Source organism: Dipodomys spectabilis, unplaced genomic scaffold (genome assembly GCF_019054845.1).
Source record: "Dipodomys spectabilis isolate Male_0828 unplaced genomic scaffold, ASM1905484v1 ptg000003l, whole genome shotgun sequence".
In the NCBI taxonomy this organism is placed as follows: Eukaryota; Metazoa; Chordata; class Mammalia; order Rodentia; family Heteromyidae; genus Dipodomys; species Dipodomys spectabilis.
This window is the reverse complement of record NW_024870680.1, coordinates 16252322-16270053: the sequence shown is the minus strand read 5'-3', so window position 1 is coordinate 16270053 and position 17732 is coordinate 16252322. Positions and strand designations below refer to the sequence as shown.

Genomic DNA, 17732 nt, shown 5'->3' with positions numbered 1-17732 from the left:
TCAGTCTGCGAGGAGTCTAGGGAGGATGCCTGATCTCTTCTGGATGGTCTGATGATCCTAGCATTGGGGGGGTGAGGGGCGGAGGGGGGGAGCCTTTCACCACCACCTCCTCATTCACCACCTTCTCATTCAGAGCAGGTAGTGAGAATTCACAGGGGGCTGGGGTTCTCTTTAGGACAGAAAGTTGTGCTGGTTACTTTTACTGATGGACTCTCAGGTTCAGAGGCCTGGCCCCAGGGGACAAATCTCATTCCTCCAGAGGAGTAGCCATACAGGCCAGTTAATGATCAGCCCCCAGGGTAGGGGCAGAGGAGGACAGGGCAGATCTCATTTAAAGAGGCCCCCATGTTCCAGCACTGCTAGGGAGCTGGCCAACCTTCCTTCTTCCACAAGCTGATTAAAAACAAGGACAGAGGTCTGAGATTCCAGAGGCCCTCTACTTGTTGTGGTGTGCAGAGGACATACTGTTTCCAGGGTGTCAGAAGATTAAAGCTCACTGCTGAGGTAATAGACAGGGAAGCAAGTTAGGACCCGGGTCCTTGAAGTTGCTCTCTTTGTAGGCCCTGAAGGGTCTTCTTCCTTTGCAGATTTTCTTCCAAAAGTTTAACTACCTTCTCTGATTCCCTACCAGTTCTTCCTCCTCTGGTCCAAACCTAAGGCATTCACCAGGGATTAGGACTGTGTCTTCCCTAAACCTCTACGGAGGTACATAGAGGGCTGACTCCCACATCCCCCAGGCTCAAGGCACCTGGAAATATAGCTTTTCGTTTTCTTTTGCTAAAATCTGCTCTTTGTTCCTTTTTCTCACTAGTGGTACCACTGTGTGTGTTGCGGGGGAGGGGGGATGCCTTGTGTCCTAGCCCAGGGTGGAGATGTGAAAGGAGTCTAAATTAACTTGGGATACCCAGGTGGGAAGTAAGTGGAAGAAGGGAGGGAAGGTTGGGCATTTCTAACAACTGAGGCTCTAGCCAAAATATTCAAGCCAAGTATGGTAACAATTGTGATAATTATAGATGTACACAATATACACCTATAATCTCAGTATTTGATGTGTGTATGTGGGAAGCTGAGGCAGGAGGTCTGAGAGGTCAAGCCCAACTTTGAGTTACATAGAGAGACTCTACCTAAAAAAAAACAACACAAAAAAAACATTAAAATAACCAGGTGTCAGTAGCTCATGCATATAATCCTAGCTATTCAGGAGACTGAGATCTGAGGATCGTGGTTCAAAGCCAGTCTGAGCAGGAAAATTCTTGAGATCCTTATCTTCAATTAATCACCAAAAAGCTGGAAGTAGAGTTCTGGCTCTAGTGTTAGAGTTCTAGCTTGAGCAAAACAAAGCTCAAGGACAATGTCTAAGTTCTGAAATCAAACCCAAGGACCGGCACAGAAACACAGAAAAACATTTAAACAGGGCCAGATGAGGTGATAACATGTTTGTAATTCTAGCTATTCAGGAAGCAGAGATTATGAAAGATCATGGTTCTAGGCCAGCCAGGGCAAAAGAGTTTGTTAGACCCCATCACAACCAATAAAAAGCTGGGTACAAAGCCGGGTGCTGGTGGCTCACAATCATAATCCCAGCTACTCAGGAGGCTAAGATCTGAAGAGAGAGGTTCAAAGCCAGAGACAGCAAAAAAAATCCAGGAGATTCTTTTTTAAAATTGATTTACTTTATTGTTATTATAGAGGTGATGCACAGAGGGATTTCAATTACATTAGTCAGGTAATGAGTACATTTCTTTTCCTACAATGTCTTCTGTTCCCTCATTCTCTCCCAGTCCCTTCTTCCTGTCTCCACCCATGTGTATAGTTGAATACCTCACTGTCATCAGTGTCCAGTGAGCTCCACTACTGTACTTTTTCACCCTTATTCCCTTGAATTCTGTACCCTCCCCCCCAACCAACCCAAAGATATATATGTGTGTGTGTGTGTGTATGTGTGTGTATACGTGAATACACTATACATAAGGTAAAGAAGACAGACTCAGCCGGGCTCCAGTGGCTCATGCCTATAGTCCTAGCTACTCAGGATCTGAGGATAGTGATTCAAAGCCAGTCCAGGCAGGAAAGTTCATGAGACTCTTATCTCTAATTAACCACCAGAAAACTGGAAGTGGTGCTGTGGCTCAAATAGTAGAGTGCTAACCTTGAGCTGAAGAGCTCAGAGACAGTGCCCAGGCCCAGAGTTCAAGCCCCACTACTGACAAAACACAAACAAAGCCGGGCGCCAGTGGCTCATGCCTATAATCCTAGCTGCTCAGGAGGCTGAGATCTGAGGATCTGGGTTCAAAGCCAGCCTGGCAGAAAAGTCCGTGAGACTCTTACCTCCAATAAACCACTAGAAAACCGGAAGTGGCGCAGTGGCTCAAGCGGTGGCGCTCTCCTTGAGCTGAAGAGCTTAGGGACAGCTCACAAACCCAGAGTTCAAGCCCCACGACTGACAAACAAACAAACAAACAAAAGAAGACAGAATCATCAAAAACTAAAAACTTTAAAAAAGAGAGAGAGAAAAAAGATCTCTTGGGGCTGGGAAGGTGGCTCAGTGATAGAGCGCTTGCCTTGCATGCCTGAGGCCCTGGGTTTGATTCCCCAGTACCACATAAGCAAAAAAGAAAAATGCCGGAAGTGGCGCTATGGCTCAAGTGGTAGAGTGCTAGCCTTGAGCTGAAGAGCTGAGGGACCCCCCCCCAAAAAAAAGAGATCTCTTGTTTCCATATTTTGAGTTCATTTTAGTATGCATATATATTTTTTTTTGGGGGGGGGAGGGAGTCTGGTCGTGGGGCCTGAACTCTGGGCCTGGGCACTATCCCTCAGCTCTTCAGCCCAAGGCCAGCGCTCTACCACTTGAGCCACAGCGCCACTTCCGGCTTTCTTCTTTTTGCTTATGTGGTGCTGGGGAATTGAATCCAGGGCCTCATGCATGCAAGGCAAGCGCTCTACCACTGAGCCGCCTTCCCAGCCCCTGTATATTATTTTATATAAATATGAAGAGGCACTTAGGATTGTGCCTTTGTGCTTTTTTTTTTTTGTCAGTTGTAGGGCTTAAACTCTGGGCTTGGGCACTATCCCTGAGCTCTTTTTTTTTTTTTGGGGGGGGGGGTCTGGTCGTGGGGCCTGAACTCTGGGCCTGGGCGCTGTCCCTCAGCTCTTCAGCCCAGGGCTAGCGCTCTACCACTTGAGCCACAGCGCCACTTCCAGCTTTTTTCTTTTTGCTTATGTGGTGCTGAGGAATCGAACCCAGGGCCTCGAGCATGCAAGGCAAGCGCTCTACCACTGAGCCGCCTTCCCAGCCCCTATCCCTGAGCTCTTCAGCTCAAGTCTACTGCTCTACCACTTGAACCGTAGCGCCACTTCTGGTTTTCTGGTGGTTTATTGGAGATAAGAGTCTCATGGACTTACCTTGCCTGGGCTGGCTTTGAACTGTGATCCTCAGATCTCAGCCTCCTGAGTAGCTAGGATTATAGGTGTGAGCCCTATAGGTAGTGCCTTGCTACCTTTGTGTTTCTCTTCAGAATGTCTTCTTGCCGGGCATCAGTGGCTCAGGCCTGTAATCCTAGCTATTGTGTATAAGTATCTAGAGTCCTGTGTAATTTATTGTATCCCAGTGTATTTTAGATCTAATTTCTATATATCAGAGAGAACATGTGCCGTTTTTCTCTCTGAGTTTGGTTTATCTCACTTAACATGATTTGTTCTAGTTCCACTATTTCCCTGAAAGTGACATTATTTTATCCTAATGGCTGTGTAAATTTCCACTATGTTTAGGTACTATATCTTTTGGATCCACTCATCTTGTGGATCTGGGCTGTTTCCCTATCTTGGCTATTAGGAATAGTACAGCAATGAACGTGGTTGTGCAGGCATCTTTTTTTGGTCGTAGGCTTGAACTCTGGGCCTGGGTACTGTCCCTGAGGTCTTCAGCTCAAGGCTAGTGCTCTACCACTTGAGCACAGTGCCACTTCTGGCTTTTTCTAATTTTGTAGAACTGAGAAATCAAACCCAGGGCTTCATGTATGCTACACAAGCACTCTACCACTGGGCCATATTCCCAGCCCTCTCCTACTCTCTGTCTGCCTGTCTCTCTCTGTCTCTCTCTCTGTCTCTTTCTTTCTCTCTGTCTCTCTCGGTCTCTCTCAGTGCTTTCATAGTTTTTGAGATCCCAGAGCCTCTTAACTTTAATTAACCAACAAAAATCCAGAAATGGTAGATGTGGTAGAGCACTAGCCTAGAGGCAAGGGAAGCTTAGGGAAGAGTGGGAGACCATGAATTCAAGCCACGGTACCAACACACACACACACACACACACACACACACACACACACACACACACACACACGGTAGGTATAGTGGCATGTACCTGCCATCCTATCTACTTGGGAGGATACATAGGAGAAGGGGTGTGGGGGGTGGAATCCAGGCAGGTCTAGGCATAAATGGGAGACCCCACTGACAAATAGCTAAAACAAAAAGGGCTGGAGGGCATGAAGGGGTAGAGTGCCTGTCAAGTATGTAGAAAACCCTGAGTTCAAAGCCCAGTATTGCCAAAACAAACAGATTCAAATGTCTGGCTGGATATGGGTGACATGTGGGCTGGAGAAGTTAGAGGGTTAGGGACCTACAAGTTGGGGGCATAGGGGCTCCTTATTCCCCAGCACTGACCCTGACATTGGGATGACTTTGGTTCCCTGAGTCTCCCTCTCATCTTTGTGGCAGAAGAGAGATGGTAGAAATGGACTAGATTGTCTTGAAGGATCTCAGCAGATTAGGTTGCAAGATTTTTTTTTTCCTGCCAGTCCTGGGGCTTGAACTCAGGGCCTCAGCACTGTCCCGGAGCTGCTGCTTCTTTTTTGTTGTTGTTGTTGGTCATGGGGTTTGAACTCTGGGCCTGGGCGCTGTCCCTCAGCTCTTCAGCTCCAGGCAAGCGCTCTACCACTTGAGCCACAGAGCCACTTCCAGTTTTCTACTGGTTCATTTGAGATTAGAGTCTCCTGGACTTTCTTGTCCAGGCTGACTTTGAACCTTGATCCTCAGATCTCAGCCTCCTGAGTAGCTAGGATTACAGGCGTGAGCCACCAGTGCCCAGCCCCTGAGCTTCTTCTTCTTCTTTTTTTTTTTTTGGGTCCACTCGTGGGGCCTGAACTCTGGGCCTGGGCGCTGTCCCTCAGCTCTTCAGCTCAAGGCTAGCGCTCTACCACTTGAGCCACAGCACCACTTCCGGCTTTTTCTTTTTGCTTATGTGGTGCTGAGGAATCGAACCCAGGGCCTCAGGCATGCAAGTCAAGTGCTCTACCACTGAGCCACCTTCCCAGCCCCAAGCTTCTTTTGCCCAAGGCTAGCACTCTACCACTTGAACCACAGTGTCACTCTGGCTTTTTCTGAGGATGTGGTACTGAGGAATGGAACCTAGGACTTTGTGTATGTTAGACAAGCACTCTACCACTAAGCCACAGTCTCAGCCAAGATTTTTTTTGTGCCAATCTTGTGGCTCGAACTCTTTGCTCAAGGCGAATGCTATACCATTTGAGCCACTGTGCCACTTCCGGCTTTTTCTGTGATTAATTGGAGATAAGAATCTCATGGATCTTACTGCCCAGGCTGACTTTGCACCTGTATCCTCAGATCTCAGCCTCCTGAGTAGCTAGAGCTACAGGAGTGAGCCACTAGTGCCCAGCATTCCTGTGCATTAAAAAGAAAAAAATTTAGGGCCAAGCACCAGCCTGTAATCCTAACTCCTTAGGAGGCTGAGATCTGAGGATCATGGTTCCCGCAAACCAGAAGAAGTGGTGCTGTAGTTCAAGTGGTAGACTGGCCGCCGTAAGCTGAAGAGCTCAGGGACAGTGCCCAAGCCCAGAGTTCAAGCCCCATGACCAGCCAAAAATAATATATTTTTCTTTTGGTGGTACGTGAGTTTGAGCTTGCCAGACAAGCACTCTACTACTTGAGCCATGTTCCCAGTCTTTTTTGCTTTTGTTGTTATTGTTATTATTATTATTATTATTATATTTTGCCAGAATTAGGGCTTTGACTCAGGGCCTGGGCACTGTCCCTAAGCTTTTTTTGCTCAAGGCTAGCACTCTACCACTTGAGCCACAGTGCCACTTCTCGCTTTTTCTGTTTATGTGGTACTGAGGAATCAAATCCAGAGCTTCATGCATGCTAGGCAAGCACTATACCATTAAGCCACATTCCCAGCCCTGCTTTTGATATTTTTTCCCATTAAGATCTTGTAATTGGGCTGGGAAGTTGGCTCAGTGGTAGAGCGCTTGCTTTGCATGCATGAGGCCCTGGGTTCAATTCCTCAGTACCACATAAGCAGAAAAAGCCAGAAGTGGCACTGTGGCTCAAGTGGTAGAGCGCTAGCCTTGAGCTGAAGAGCTGAGGGACAGTGCCCAGCCCAGAGTTCAGGCCCCACAACCGACCAAAAAAAAAAATCTTGTAATTATGTCTGGAGTGGTCTGGACTGCAGTCCTCCTATTTATGCTCCTACACAGCTGGGATGACAAAGCAAGTGTCACTGCACCCAGCTTTTTATTGCTTGAGATAGGCGCAGAGAGGGTTGATAAATATTTTTCCCTGGCTTGATGCAAACTTAGATCCTAGCTATCTCTATTTATCAGGGAGTTAGGATTATAGATAAGTAGCGCCTGTAACAAGTATAAGCCACACTTGGCTTTTTTTTTTTTTAATTTCAGTGCTATTAATGGAATCAAGGGCCTTACATAGGTCAAACATGCACTCTGCTGCTAAGTTTTACCCCTAGCCCAAGCTTGTATTAATCCACCCTTTCCAGGACTGCAATAATTAATAGCTGAGTGGCCTTTGCCCAATCTCAGGCCTCATTCCTGGGCTCCATTCCCACTGCCCGTCTCCTAGGCCACTAAACCTCACTGTCTGTTACAATAAAGCTCCAAAGGAGAGCGTACAAGAGATCAGAAGCCAGAGCCAGTCTGAGAGCTGCCTCCTGTCCCAGGTATGCAACTTGCCCCCGCCCCCCCATCAGAGGCCACACTATAGTACTTAAAATTCCTACTAGAGAATGTGCCTGAACAGAGAGTGACCTCTGCTTGCTGACCACCAGGGAATCCAGAGGTGGAGACTGAGGCCCAGATTAGAGCAAAGCTAAACAAGTTAGTGTCCATCGCTGAACCAGAACCTATAGGGCACCTGCCCTTCGGTTCACCATTGAGTTCTCAGCTCTCCTACTTTGGCCCTTAGACTGGGTAGAGTCGGGGTGGGGGTAGGCTGTGATGGTTGGTAGGAAATGTTATGGCTAAATCAAGAACTGAAGGTGAGACTTGGAATTTAGAGCCTGGAAGGCTATTTATTTGGTGGTGTTTTCTTTCCTATACTTAATCCTTAGACAAACAGCCTGAAGACAGTTTGTGCCTATTTCCCCCAGGATCTGAAGCAGCTGTAATCACAGACCAAACCTATGGCCTCAACAGCTAGGCTCTGTGGTTCACCTCCCTGCCCCTAACCAGAACTGAGCCATATTTAGTGTTTCAAGAGTACAGATTTCCCTGCCCCACCCTGAAAATTAGTGAGTGGGTGAAAGGAGACAGGATTGGGTTCTGGAATGAATGATTGATTGTTGAATGAAAGAATGAATAGAGAAACGCTTCAATAAATAGAAGAGCAGTGGAGCAGAAAAGAGAACTGAGTGAGAATTCAATTCCACTCTTAAGTGATGCTGTTTAGAGATCACACCCCCAGCTCAGTCCTTGGCAAGAGCTCTGTCAGGACACCCAAGTTTCTGGGGAAATGGGGGACATGAGGGTACATTCACTTTATTGATTAGCGTGTAGAAAATGGGTTTGAAAGCAGACATGACAGGACTTGTGGGAAATGAATTTGGAGCATTGCATGAGGTCCCAGAAGACCTCTTGACATTCTTGTGACTAAGGGAAGCCAGCTCTGATATGGAGGCTCTGATATGGAGGCCCCAGGATTGACCAAGCTGTCTGTGACATCCCCAGGTCACAGGGTATCTGGGAGGGGCCAACTGGACCAGCTTAAGTGACCAGCTGGAAGAAGCTCAGTGATAGTGCCTGGCATCAATGACTCTTAGGATAACCAGATCCCACCTGGTCCACCCTGAAACAATAGATTCAGAATCCCCCCTCTCTGAGCCACCTCTTAACCTGAACTAGTGAGAAACTTTTGCACTGTTTCAACTATGCTGAACTTCTAATCACATGCCTCTAATCCTTACTTAACCTAAGGCCAAAGTCTGCTACTTGAGAGACAGAAGATAGCCAAAGATGAGTTTAAAGTTGTAATCTCTTTCTCTGTTGTGTTTATTTGCTAATAAACTTTCCTAGTTCCTGTTTTGCCTAAATTCTCACCACAAGTACCCAGACTGTTGATTAGCAACACCAACCAAATTACGTCTTTACTGTAATCCCAGCTACCTAAGGAAGATTTCTTAAACCCAAGAGTGAGAAAAGCTCAGACGGCAGTGACTCTCAGTCATCAAATCTCCGTAGACATTCAGCTTAAGGTAAGGCATTTCTGTAAACTTGAGATGCTGGTCCTGGGGCTTGAACTCAGGGGCTAGGCACTATCACTGAGCTTCCTTTTTGCTCAGAGCATGGGAGCCACAGCGCCACTTTTGGCTTTTTTTTGGTAGTTTATTGGAGATAAGAGTCACACAAACTTTATGGACTTGGCTGGCTTTGAACTGTGATCCTCGCATCTCAGCCTCTAACTGGCATGAGCTACCAATGCCTTTCTTCTATAAATGTTTACGATGCCATTTGGAACCTCCTCCCCCACCAAAAAATCTAAGGGTTTGGGCTGGGAAGGTGGCTCAGTGGTAGAGTACTTGCCTTGCATGTATGAGGCCCTGGGTTCGATTCCTCAGCACTACATAAGCAGAAAAAGCCAGAAGTGGCACTGTGGCTCCAGTGGTAGAGTGCTAGCCTTGAGTTGAAGAGCTGAGGGACAGCGCCCAGGCCCAGCATTCAGGCCCCATGACTGGCAAAAAAAAAAAAAAGAAAAAAAGAAAAAGAAAAGGAAAAATCTAAGGGTTTAACTTAAGGCCTTATGCACTTGACTTTTTTCCTCTAAAGCCTGGCGCTCTACCACTTGAGCTAATGCCTCTATTTCTGGCTATTTGCTGGTTTATTGGTGAGAAGTCTTGCCAATCTGTCTGCCTGGGCTAGTTTTCAACCTCAATTCCCAATATATAATATATCATAATATGTATATAATCATCCTCTTGATTATTATATCCTTGAGCTACTTTTGTGTGCAGAGCTGTGGCTAAAAATCTTATTTATTTTGTTTGTGACCAGGATGCAAGTTAGGTATCTCCTCATTGGCTGGCTCTCTTTTACCTGAGCCATCCAATCCCTTCAGTTTTTTTTTTTTTTTGATATTAGGGTTTGAACTCAGGGGTCCAAGTTTGGCTCAGTTTGCTTGGCTTCAGCTAAAGGACTTGGCTCTCCCCTCTTGGCCCAATCATTTTATGTATCTAAAGATGGATTATGAAGGATTGTCCCAGGTCCATACAGACGGCAGGTAAATCCGTCGTGGAGCCTGAACTTTGGGCCTGGATGCTGTCCCTCAGCTCTTCAGCTCAAGGCTAGCACTCTACCACTTGAGCCACAGCACCACTTCTGGCTTTTTCTGCTTATGTAGTGCTGAGGAATCCAACCCAGGGCCTCATGCATGCAAGGCAAGCACTCTACCACTGCACCATCTTCCCATTCCCCCTAAGTTTATTTTGCACAAAGCTAGTGCTCTACAACTTGAGCCACATTGCCACTTTCAGCTTATTGAGTCATCTGTTGGAGATAAGCATCTCTTAGCCTTCCCTCACCAGGCTCTAAATTGTGATCTTCAGATCTCAGCCAGCCTTCTGAATTGCTAGGATTATAGGTTTGAGCTGTGTCTGGCTCTACTATTAAAGGCCAGTCTGGATTGCCGATCTTATCTCAAAAACTCAAGTTTCCTGCCTCCAATTCCCAAGTGCTGCGATTAAGTTGTGTAGCACTACTTAACAAACCTTGACTTTGAGTTGTATCTCTTGACCCTGAAAAGTCAGCTTGGGACTTGTGTGGTTGCACGCGGTGTCTGATGGGTCTCTCACTGGGTCTGGGGAGACTGCCCGGAAGGTGGGAGCACGTGATGTACCAGCTGAGGCTCCGCCTCCTGGAGCTGAGCCCGGGTTCCACCTTTAATTCTTTGAGAGTGACCAAAGCGCTTCCTTCGCGTACAGACATGGCCAGGCACATGAGCACACAGCTGCTGCTCCTGCTGGTATACGGGGCCTTAGGTGCAGCCCATCCCACAACTCCTCCAGGCAAGCCTCATCCTCTTTCTGTCTGTATCGATGCCAAACACCACAAGGAAAAGCCAGGCCCTGAAGACAACTTGCATGGTCAGGTAGGTCTGGGGGTGATGACTGCCTGACTCAGGAAGATGAGGTCAGCAGATGGGAGTGTCTAGCCCCACTCTGTTTGGGTACACCTTTGGTTTGCTCAAATGTGTGCTATACTCTCACACCCATGGTGTCTATTGTAATGGCTCCAGCTCCTTCTTGGGTACTTGTTGATTTTCCTCGAAACAAAAATAAGGAAGCTGGCACAGAGGAGCGTAGAAACAGACTTTAAGAACCATCCTTGGGGGTGGGTTGGATTTGGATTTGGGGGGTTTTTCAATTGGGGAACAACAGCCCCAAGGATCCTAGAGGAAAATGGACACTGCACACAGTGGGACCTTTCTACCCACAAGGCCCAGCCTGGGCAAGGTGATCCTCCTCCTGCGCCCAAGACTAGCTGCCAAACACTTGGACTCAAGAACTTGGCAAACGTTTTGGACCAGAACTCTCTATCTTGTAACAGTTTTGTTACAAGCCCTTTAATATATTCAATTAAACTAAATATTTAATAGAAATCAATATGATGTAATAATTATAAGGAAAAAACAACCACCCAGGAGGGCTAGGAAGAAGGATTGTTTGAATCCAGGAATTGAAGGCCAAGATGGGCCACATTAGAGGGGCTCCCTTAAAATTGCTGCTGATCTGGGGTTTGTACTCTGGGTCTTGAACTTGTTAGGACCTCAGGTGTTTTGTGTAGTGTGTGTGTGTGTGTGTGTGTGTGTGTGTGTGTGTGTGTCTTGTCACTGTCCCTTAGCTTTTCTTGCTCAGGGCTGTTGAAAACCTCCACATCCCCTTAACCCGCTGCGAATGGAACCAAGGCAGTAACTGAGACAGCACTGTGGAATTGAGGTTTGGGGTACCAGGAGACCTGTAGCCTTCTCCCAGCTTCAGATCCCTAGGTTTCATTCATCAAGGTTGGTTTTCTATAGGGAAGTATGTACAGAAAGTAAGGGGTAAACATCAACAGTTGACAATATTTTGTAAACAAGTGGTAGACGACTTCTTTATTTTGGGAATGATTACTAAATGGTGTACAGCGTAAACCTTGCATAAACCTTACTCTATCCCAGGCTCCCTTGCAGTTTAGAATCGAAATCTGAATTCCCGGGCTGGCTTAGTGGTAGAGTAGTTGCCTAGCATATATGAAGCCCAGGGTTCAATTCCTCAATACCACACAAACAGAAAAACCCAGAAGTGGTGCTGTGCTTCAAGTGGTAGAGTGCTAATCTTGAGCAAAAGAAGCTTAGGGACAGTGCTTAGGCCCTGAGCTCAAGCCCCAGGACTGAAAAAAAAGAAAAGAAAAGAAATCTGAATTCCTGTTAAGCCAGGACTGATTGACCTTTCCATGAAACTTTCAGTATATGGAGAATGTTGGGAGAAGGCCTTCCAAACTCCCAATTCTTTCTCATGTCTGCCAGCTTGGCTTTTAGGGCTCTCACACAGGCTAGCACTCTTCCACTTCAGTCACAGCTCCATTTCCGGCCTTTTGGTGTTTAGTAGGAGATGAGAATATCATGGACTTTTCCTGCCGGGTCTAGCTTGCTTTGAACCATTATCCTCAGATCTCAGCCTCCTATGTAGCTAGGTTTACAGGCGTGAGCCACCAGAGCCCAGCCAGTCTTTATTTATTTATTTACTTATTTAATTAATTTATTTAGTTTTTGGGTCTGGTCGTGGGGCCTGAACTCTGGGCCTGGGTGCTGTCCCTCAGCTCTTCAGCCCAAGGCTAGCACTCTGCCACTTGAGCCACAGCACCACTTCCGGCTTTTTTCTTTTTGCTTATATGGTGCTGAGGAATCGAACCCAGGGCCTCATGCATGCAAGGCAAGCGATCTATCACTGAGCCACCTTCCCAGCCCATCCAGTCTTTATTTTTTAAAAGTGCATTTTACTTTATAATAATTATTTGCTTTATAAGTTTCAAGCCCAGGTTTTTTTGTTTTGTTTTGTTTTGCCAGTCCTGGGGCTTGAACTTAGGGCCTAGGCACTGTCCCTGAGCTTCTTTGTTCAAGCTAGTGCTCTATCACTTGAGCTACAGCTCCATTTACAGCTTTTTTGGTGGTTAATTAGAGATAAGAGTCTCCTGGACTTTGCTGCCCAATCTGGCTTTTAACTGTGATCCTCAGATCTCAACCTCCTGAGTAGCTAGGATTACAGGCATGAGTCACCCACCAGTGCTTGACTAATAAAAGTATGTTGTTTTTTTTTTGTGTGTGTGTGCTGGTACAGGCACTTGAACTCAGGGCCTTGAAGGCTCTTGCTCTGTTTTTTTTTGGTCAGAGCCACACCTCGTTTGTCACCTCCTCAGGGAAGCTTAGACTGGTCATTCTATGACACTGCAAGTCCCCATCCATCCCTCTCCCTCCCTTTGCTTTTTTTTTCCTTCAGAATTATCATGTGATAAGTATTGATCATGTACCAACATTTCCAATCCCTAGAAAAGTACTTGGGTTACAGTATGGGGGAGCTTGATAAAGATGCGGGAATGCCTGTCATGTCAGCCACTTGAGAGGTAGACATAGGATCACAGTTTGAGGAAAAAGCTAGACTCCATCTCAATGACTAAACTGGGCATGGTGGTGTGCATAAGTAATCCCAGCTATGCGGGGGCATAGGTAGATGTTTGTGATATGAGGCCAACATTAGGTAAAACACAACTAAAGTAAAAACTGGAATGGGAGTGGGGTGCTTGTGGCTCATGCCTGTAATACTAGCTACTCAGGAGGCTGAGTGGAGGATCATAGATCAAAGCCAGCTTGGGCAGGAAAGGCTATAAGACTCTAATCTCCAATGAATCACCTTAAAAAATGGAAGTGGAAACTCATGCACCGGTTGCTCATGCCTGTCATCCTAGCTACTGAGGAGGCTGAGATCTGAGGATCGTGGTTCAAAGCCAGAGTAGGCAGGAAAGTCCATGAGACTCTTATCTCTAATGAACCACCAGAAAACCAAGTGGCACTGTGTCTCAAGTGGTAGAGCAGTCGCCTTGAGCTGAAGAATGCAGGGACAGGACCTAGGCCCAGAGTTCAAGCCCCATGACCAAAAAAGAAAAAAAAAGTGGAGCTATGGCTCAAAGTGCTAGAGCACTAGCATTGAGCAAAAAAGCTTAGGAATAGCCCTCAGGCTTTTGAGTTCAAGCCCCACAACTGACAAAAAAGAAGGGGAAGTGGTTGGGACTATGGCTTGGAGGTAGAGTGTTTGCCTAGCATGCATGAAGCCCTGGGCACATGCAGAAGCAGAAAAAGTCACAAGTGGTACTGTGGCTCAAGTGGTAGAGCGCTAGCCTTGAGCTAAAGAAGCTCAGGGACAGTCCCCAGGCCCTGAGTTCAGGCCCCATGACTGAAAATATATATATAAAAAAAGGGGGAGACTGAGAATATGGCTCACGATAGATGCCTAACAAGCATGAGGGTGAAATACTGAACTTTGTAAAGTCTATTCTGTTGGGGGTCCCACAGCCTGAGGCTCCTTCCCAATGCAGCCTCATAGCAAGTATTTCCCAGGATACCTTTGACTGGTGGGGAATCAGATTCCAAAGGAGGGGGATGGAGAGAGGGGGCTTTTTGGAATATTCTGGTTTTGTTGGCCATGGACTCAGTGTCCTGTCTTTCTCCCCGCCATGCAGTGCAGCCCCTGGAAGAAGAATTCCTGTTGCACCAGCAACACCAGCCAGGAAGCACATAAGGACGTGTCCTACCTCTATAGTTTCAACTGGAACCACTGTGGCAAGATGACACCCTCCTGCAAACGGCATTTCATCCAGGACACCTGTCTCTATGAGTGCTCCCCTAACTTGGGGCCCTGGATCCGGCAGGTATGAGTACCCTGCTCCCCTGAACTAGCAGAGGAACTGAGCTCGCCAGACATCGCTGTGGGATATGCCTCTAGCATTGGTTTTGTTGAGGCTGCGGTGGTGAGCTGACTTCTCCATCATAAACCTCACAGGTTAACCAAAGCTGGCGCAAAGAGCGGTTCCTGGATGTGCCGTTATGCAAAGAGGACTGTCAGCGCTGGTGGGAGGATTGTCGTACCTCCTTCACCTGCAAGAGCAATTGGCACAAGGGCTGGAACTGGACCTCAGGTGAGGGATGGAGGGAAGGGATCTGGAGGTGACAGTGGATGTGGGGGTGCGGAAGCATATAGTTTTTAGGGTTGGGGACAAGCATAGACAATTCTAGGCTCAGAGCCAGCACTGGTGGCACACAATTGTAATCCTATAGCTACTCAGGAGGCTGAGATCTGAAGATCACAGTTTGAAGCCAGCCTAGGTAGGAAAGACCATGAGAGTTTTTTAATTTTTTTTTTTTGCCAATCCTGGGGTTTGAACTCAGCCTGGACACTGTCCCTGAGCTTCTTTTGCTCAAGGCTAGCACTCTGCCACTTGAGCCACAGTGCCACTTCCAGCCTTTTCTGTTTATGTGGTACTGAGAAATCAAACCCAGGGCTTCATGCATGCTAGACAAGTACTCTACCACTAAGCCACACACATTTCCAGCCTCTCCATGAGACTCTTTTTTTATTTTTATTGTGAAAATACCGTACAGAGGGGTTACAATTACATGGGCAAAATAATGAGTACATTTCGTATCAAGCATTGCAGCCTCCTCCTTTGTTTCCCCTTCCCATTCCTTCCCATCTTCCCCCCCGCTCCCCACACCCCCTCACCCTCGGACCAAAAGTTGTAAAGTTCGTTTTCGACAAAACGACTTGTACAGCTCATTGTTGCAATGGGTCCACCTGTATCTTTATTTAAACGATTTGTTTTTCCCCTTCCCCTCCACAAATCCATGAGACTCTTATCTCCAATTAATCACAGAAAAAGCCAGAAGTGGTGCTATGGCTCAAGTGGTAGAGTGCTAACCTTGAGCAAAAAAGAGTTCAGGGACAGTGCCCAAGCCCAAAGTTCAAGCCCCAGGCTGGCACACACACACAAAAAGTTCTAGGCTCATGGCTAAAACTACTGTCTGCCATACTTCTCACAGGGTATAACCAGTGCCCCATCGGAGCTGCCTGCCACCCCTTCCACTTCTACTTCCCCACGCCTGCTGCTCTGTGTGAAGAGATCTGGAGTCACTCTTACAAAGTGAGCAACTACAGCCGGGGGAGCGGCCGATGCATCCAGATGTGGTTTGATCCAGCCCAGGGCAACCCCAATGAGGAGGTGGCAAGGTTATATGCTCAGGCCATGAGTGGGGCTGGGCATCCTGGGGCCTGGCCTTTCCTGCTCAGCCTGGCCCTGGCTCTGCTCTGGCTGCTCAGCTGAATCCCCTTTACCCTGGGTGCCCCGCTTAGTTCCCCAGCCCTCAGCTCTTCTGAGATCCTCTGTGGTGGGAAATCCAACAGCAGTTTCAAATAAACTAGACACTCCACATGTGTCTTGTGAGTTACTTGGGGGGTAAACGGGAAGGTAATGGCTTAGCTTCCCCATTTTCCTCTATTGAAGCCAATTACACTTGGCTAGTTCTCAGCTCTGGAGCTAGTAAGACACTTCTCAGAGTTCTCAATTTCATTTTTCTATAGCTTTTTTTTTTTTTCTTTTGGTCAGTCCTGGGGCTTGAACTCTGGGCCTGGGCACTGTCCCTGAGCTTCTTTTGCTCAAGGCTAGCCTTCTACCACTTGAGCCACAGTGCCACTTCTGGTTTTCCTGTTTATGTGGTACTGAGGAATTGAACCCAGGGCCTCATGCATGCTAGGCAAGCACTACCACTAAGCCACATTCCCAGCCCTCCCTATAGTCATACCTAGGAAAGTGGGGTTATAGTTATATAAGTCAGAAAAAGAGTGTATTTCTGCGGCTGGGAATGTGGCTTAGTTGTAGAGTGCTTGCCTTTCATGCATGAAGCCCTGACTTATTCCTTAGTACCATATAAACAGAAAAAGCCAGTGGTGGCACTTTGGCTAGTGGTAGAATGTTAGCCTTGAGCAAAAGAAGCTCAGACAGTGCCCAGGCCCTGAATTCAAGCCCCATGACTGGCCAAAAAAAAAAGAAAAAATTGGGCTGGGAAGGTGGCTCAGTGGTAGAGTGCTTGCCTTGCATGCCTGAGGCCCTGGGTTCAATTCCTCAGCAACACATAAGCAAAAAGAAAAAAGCCGAAAGTGGCACTGTGGCTCAAGTGGTAGAGCGCTAGCCTTGAGCTGAAGAACTGAGGGACAGCGCCCAGGCCCAGAGTTCAGGCCCCATGACTGGACCTCCCTCAAAAAAAATTCCTTTTGAACAGTGTCATCTCTTCCCTGGCTCTCAGAAAGTTTTCTTTTTTTTTTTCTGTGTGTATGTGTGCGTTTGTGTGTGTGTGTGTGTGCTTTTGTGTGTGCGCGCGCACACACACACCAGTACTGAGACTTGAACTTGACCTTGGCACTTTCCTGCTTTCAAGCTCAATGCTGGCACTCCACCATTAAAGTCACTTTTGGCTCCACTTTTGGCTTTTTTTAATGATTAATTGGGGATAAGAGTTTCAGACTTTTGGGGCTGGGAAGTTGGCTCAGTGGTAGAGCGCTTGCCTTGCATGCCTGAGGCCCTGGGTTCGATTCCTCAGCACCGCATAAGCAGAAAAAAAAAAGCTGGAAGTGGCACTGTGGTTCAAGTGGTAGAGTGCTAGCCTTGAGCTGAAGAGCTGAGGGACAACGCCCAGGCCCAGAGTTCAGGCCCCACGACCAGACCAAAAAAAAAAAAAGAGTTTCAGACTTTTTCTGCCTGGGCTGGCTTTGAACCACACTCCTCAAATCTCAGCCTCCTGAGTAGCTAGAATTCTAGGGATGAGCCACCAGCACTGCGGTAAAAATGTTCTAAAACTTGTATACAAAGGGATCGTACCATTCAGTAGAAATGTTATAAAGTTGAAATAGGCAACGTGTATAACTTGTATTGTCTTTTTTTTTTTTTTTTTGGTGGGGCCTGGGGCCTGAACTCTGGGTCTGGGCGCTGACCATCAGCTCTTCAGCTCAAGGCTAGCACTCTACCACTTGAGCCACAGCGCCACTTCCAGCTTTTTTTTTTTCTGCTTATGTGGTGCTGAGGAATCGAACTCAAGGCCTCCTGCATGCAAGGCAAGCACTCTACCACTGAGCGACCTTCCCGGCCCTAAATGATTATCTTACAGAGAATTCTATGCTGAATTTTGCGAAGTGTGCCCAAGATTTGAAGTGATTTTTTTGTTGTTTGTTTTTGGTTCCAGTCCTGAGTCTGAGCTTCTTTTGCTCAAGACTAGTGCTCTACCTTTGAGCCACAGCTCCATTTCCAGCATTTGTTTTGGTAGTTTAGTGGAGATAAGAGTCTAGTGGAAACTTGGTGCCAGTACCTCACAGCTATAATCCTAGCTACTCAGGAGAATGAGATCTGAGA

The 17732-nt window shown here is 47.1% G+C and overlaps 1 protein-coding gene across 5 annotated transcripts; it reads left to right on the top strand.

Annotated features, from left to right (window-relative positions):
• Window positions 1-362: 362 nt before the first annotated feature.
• Window positions 363-15759, top strand: LOC122115723 (folate receptor alpha-like). Of its 5 annotated transcripts, none has more exons than XM_042689215.1 (6): window positions 363-504; window positions 8411-8503; window positions 10226-10392; window positions 14016-14204; window positions 14336-14471; window positions 15373-15759. In XM_042689215.1, exons 3-6 carry the CDS (start codon window positions 10228-10230, stop codon window positions 15651-15653), a joined length of 771 nt encoding a protein of 256 aa, XP_042545149.1. In that variant the 5' UTR covers window positions 363-504; window positions 8411-8503; window positions 10226-10227; the 3' UTR covers window positions 15654-15759. The 5 variants fall into 5 exon arrangements, with proteins under 5 accessions (XP_042545149.1, XP_042545159.1, XP_042545140.1 ...); XM_042689206.1 differs by lacking the exon at window positions 363-504 and adding an exon at window positions 6859-6973; XM_042689225.1 differs by lacking the exon at window positions 8411-8503.
• Window positions 15760-17732: the final 1973 nt, after the last annotated feature.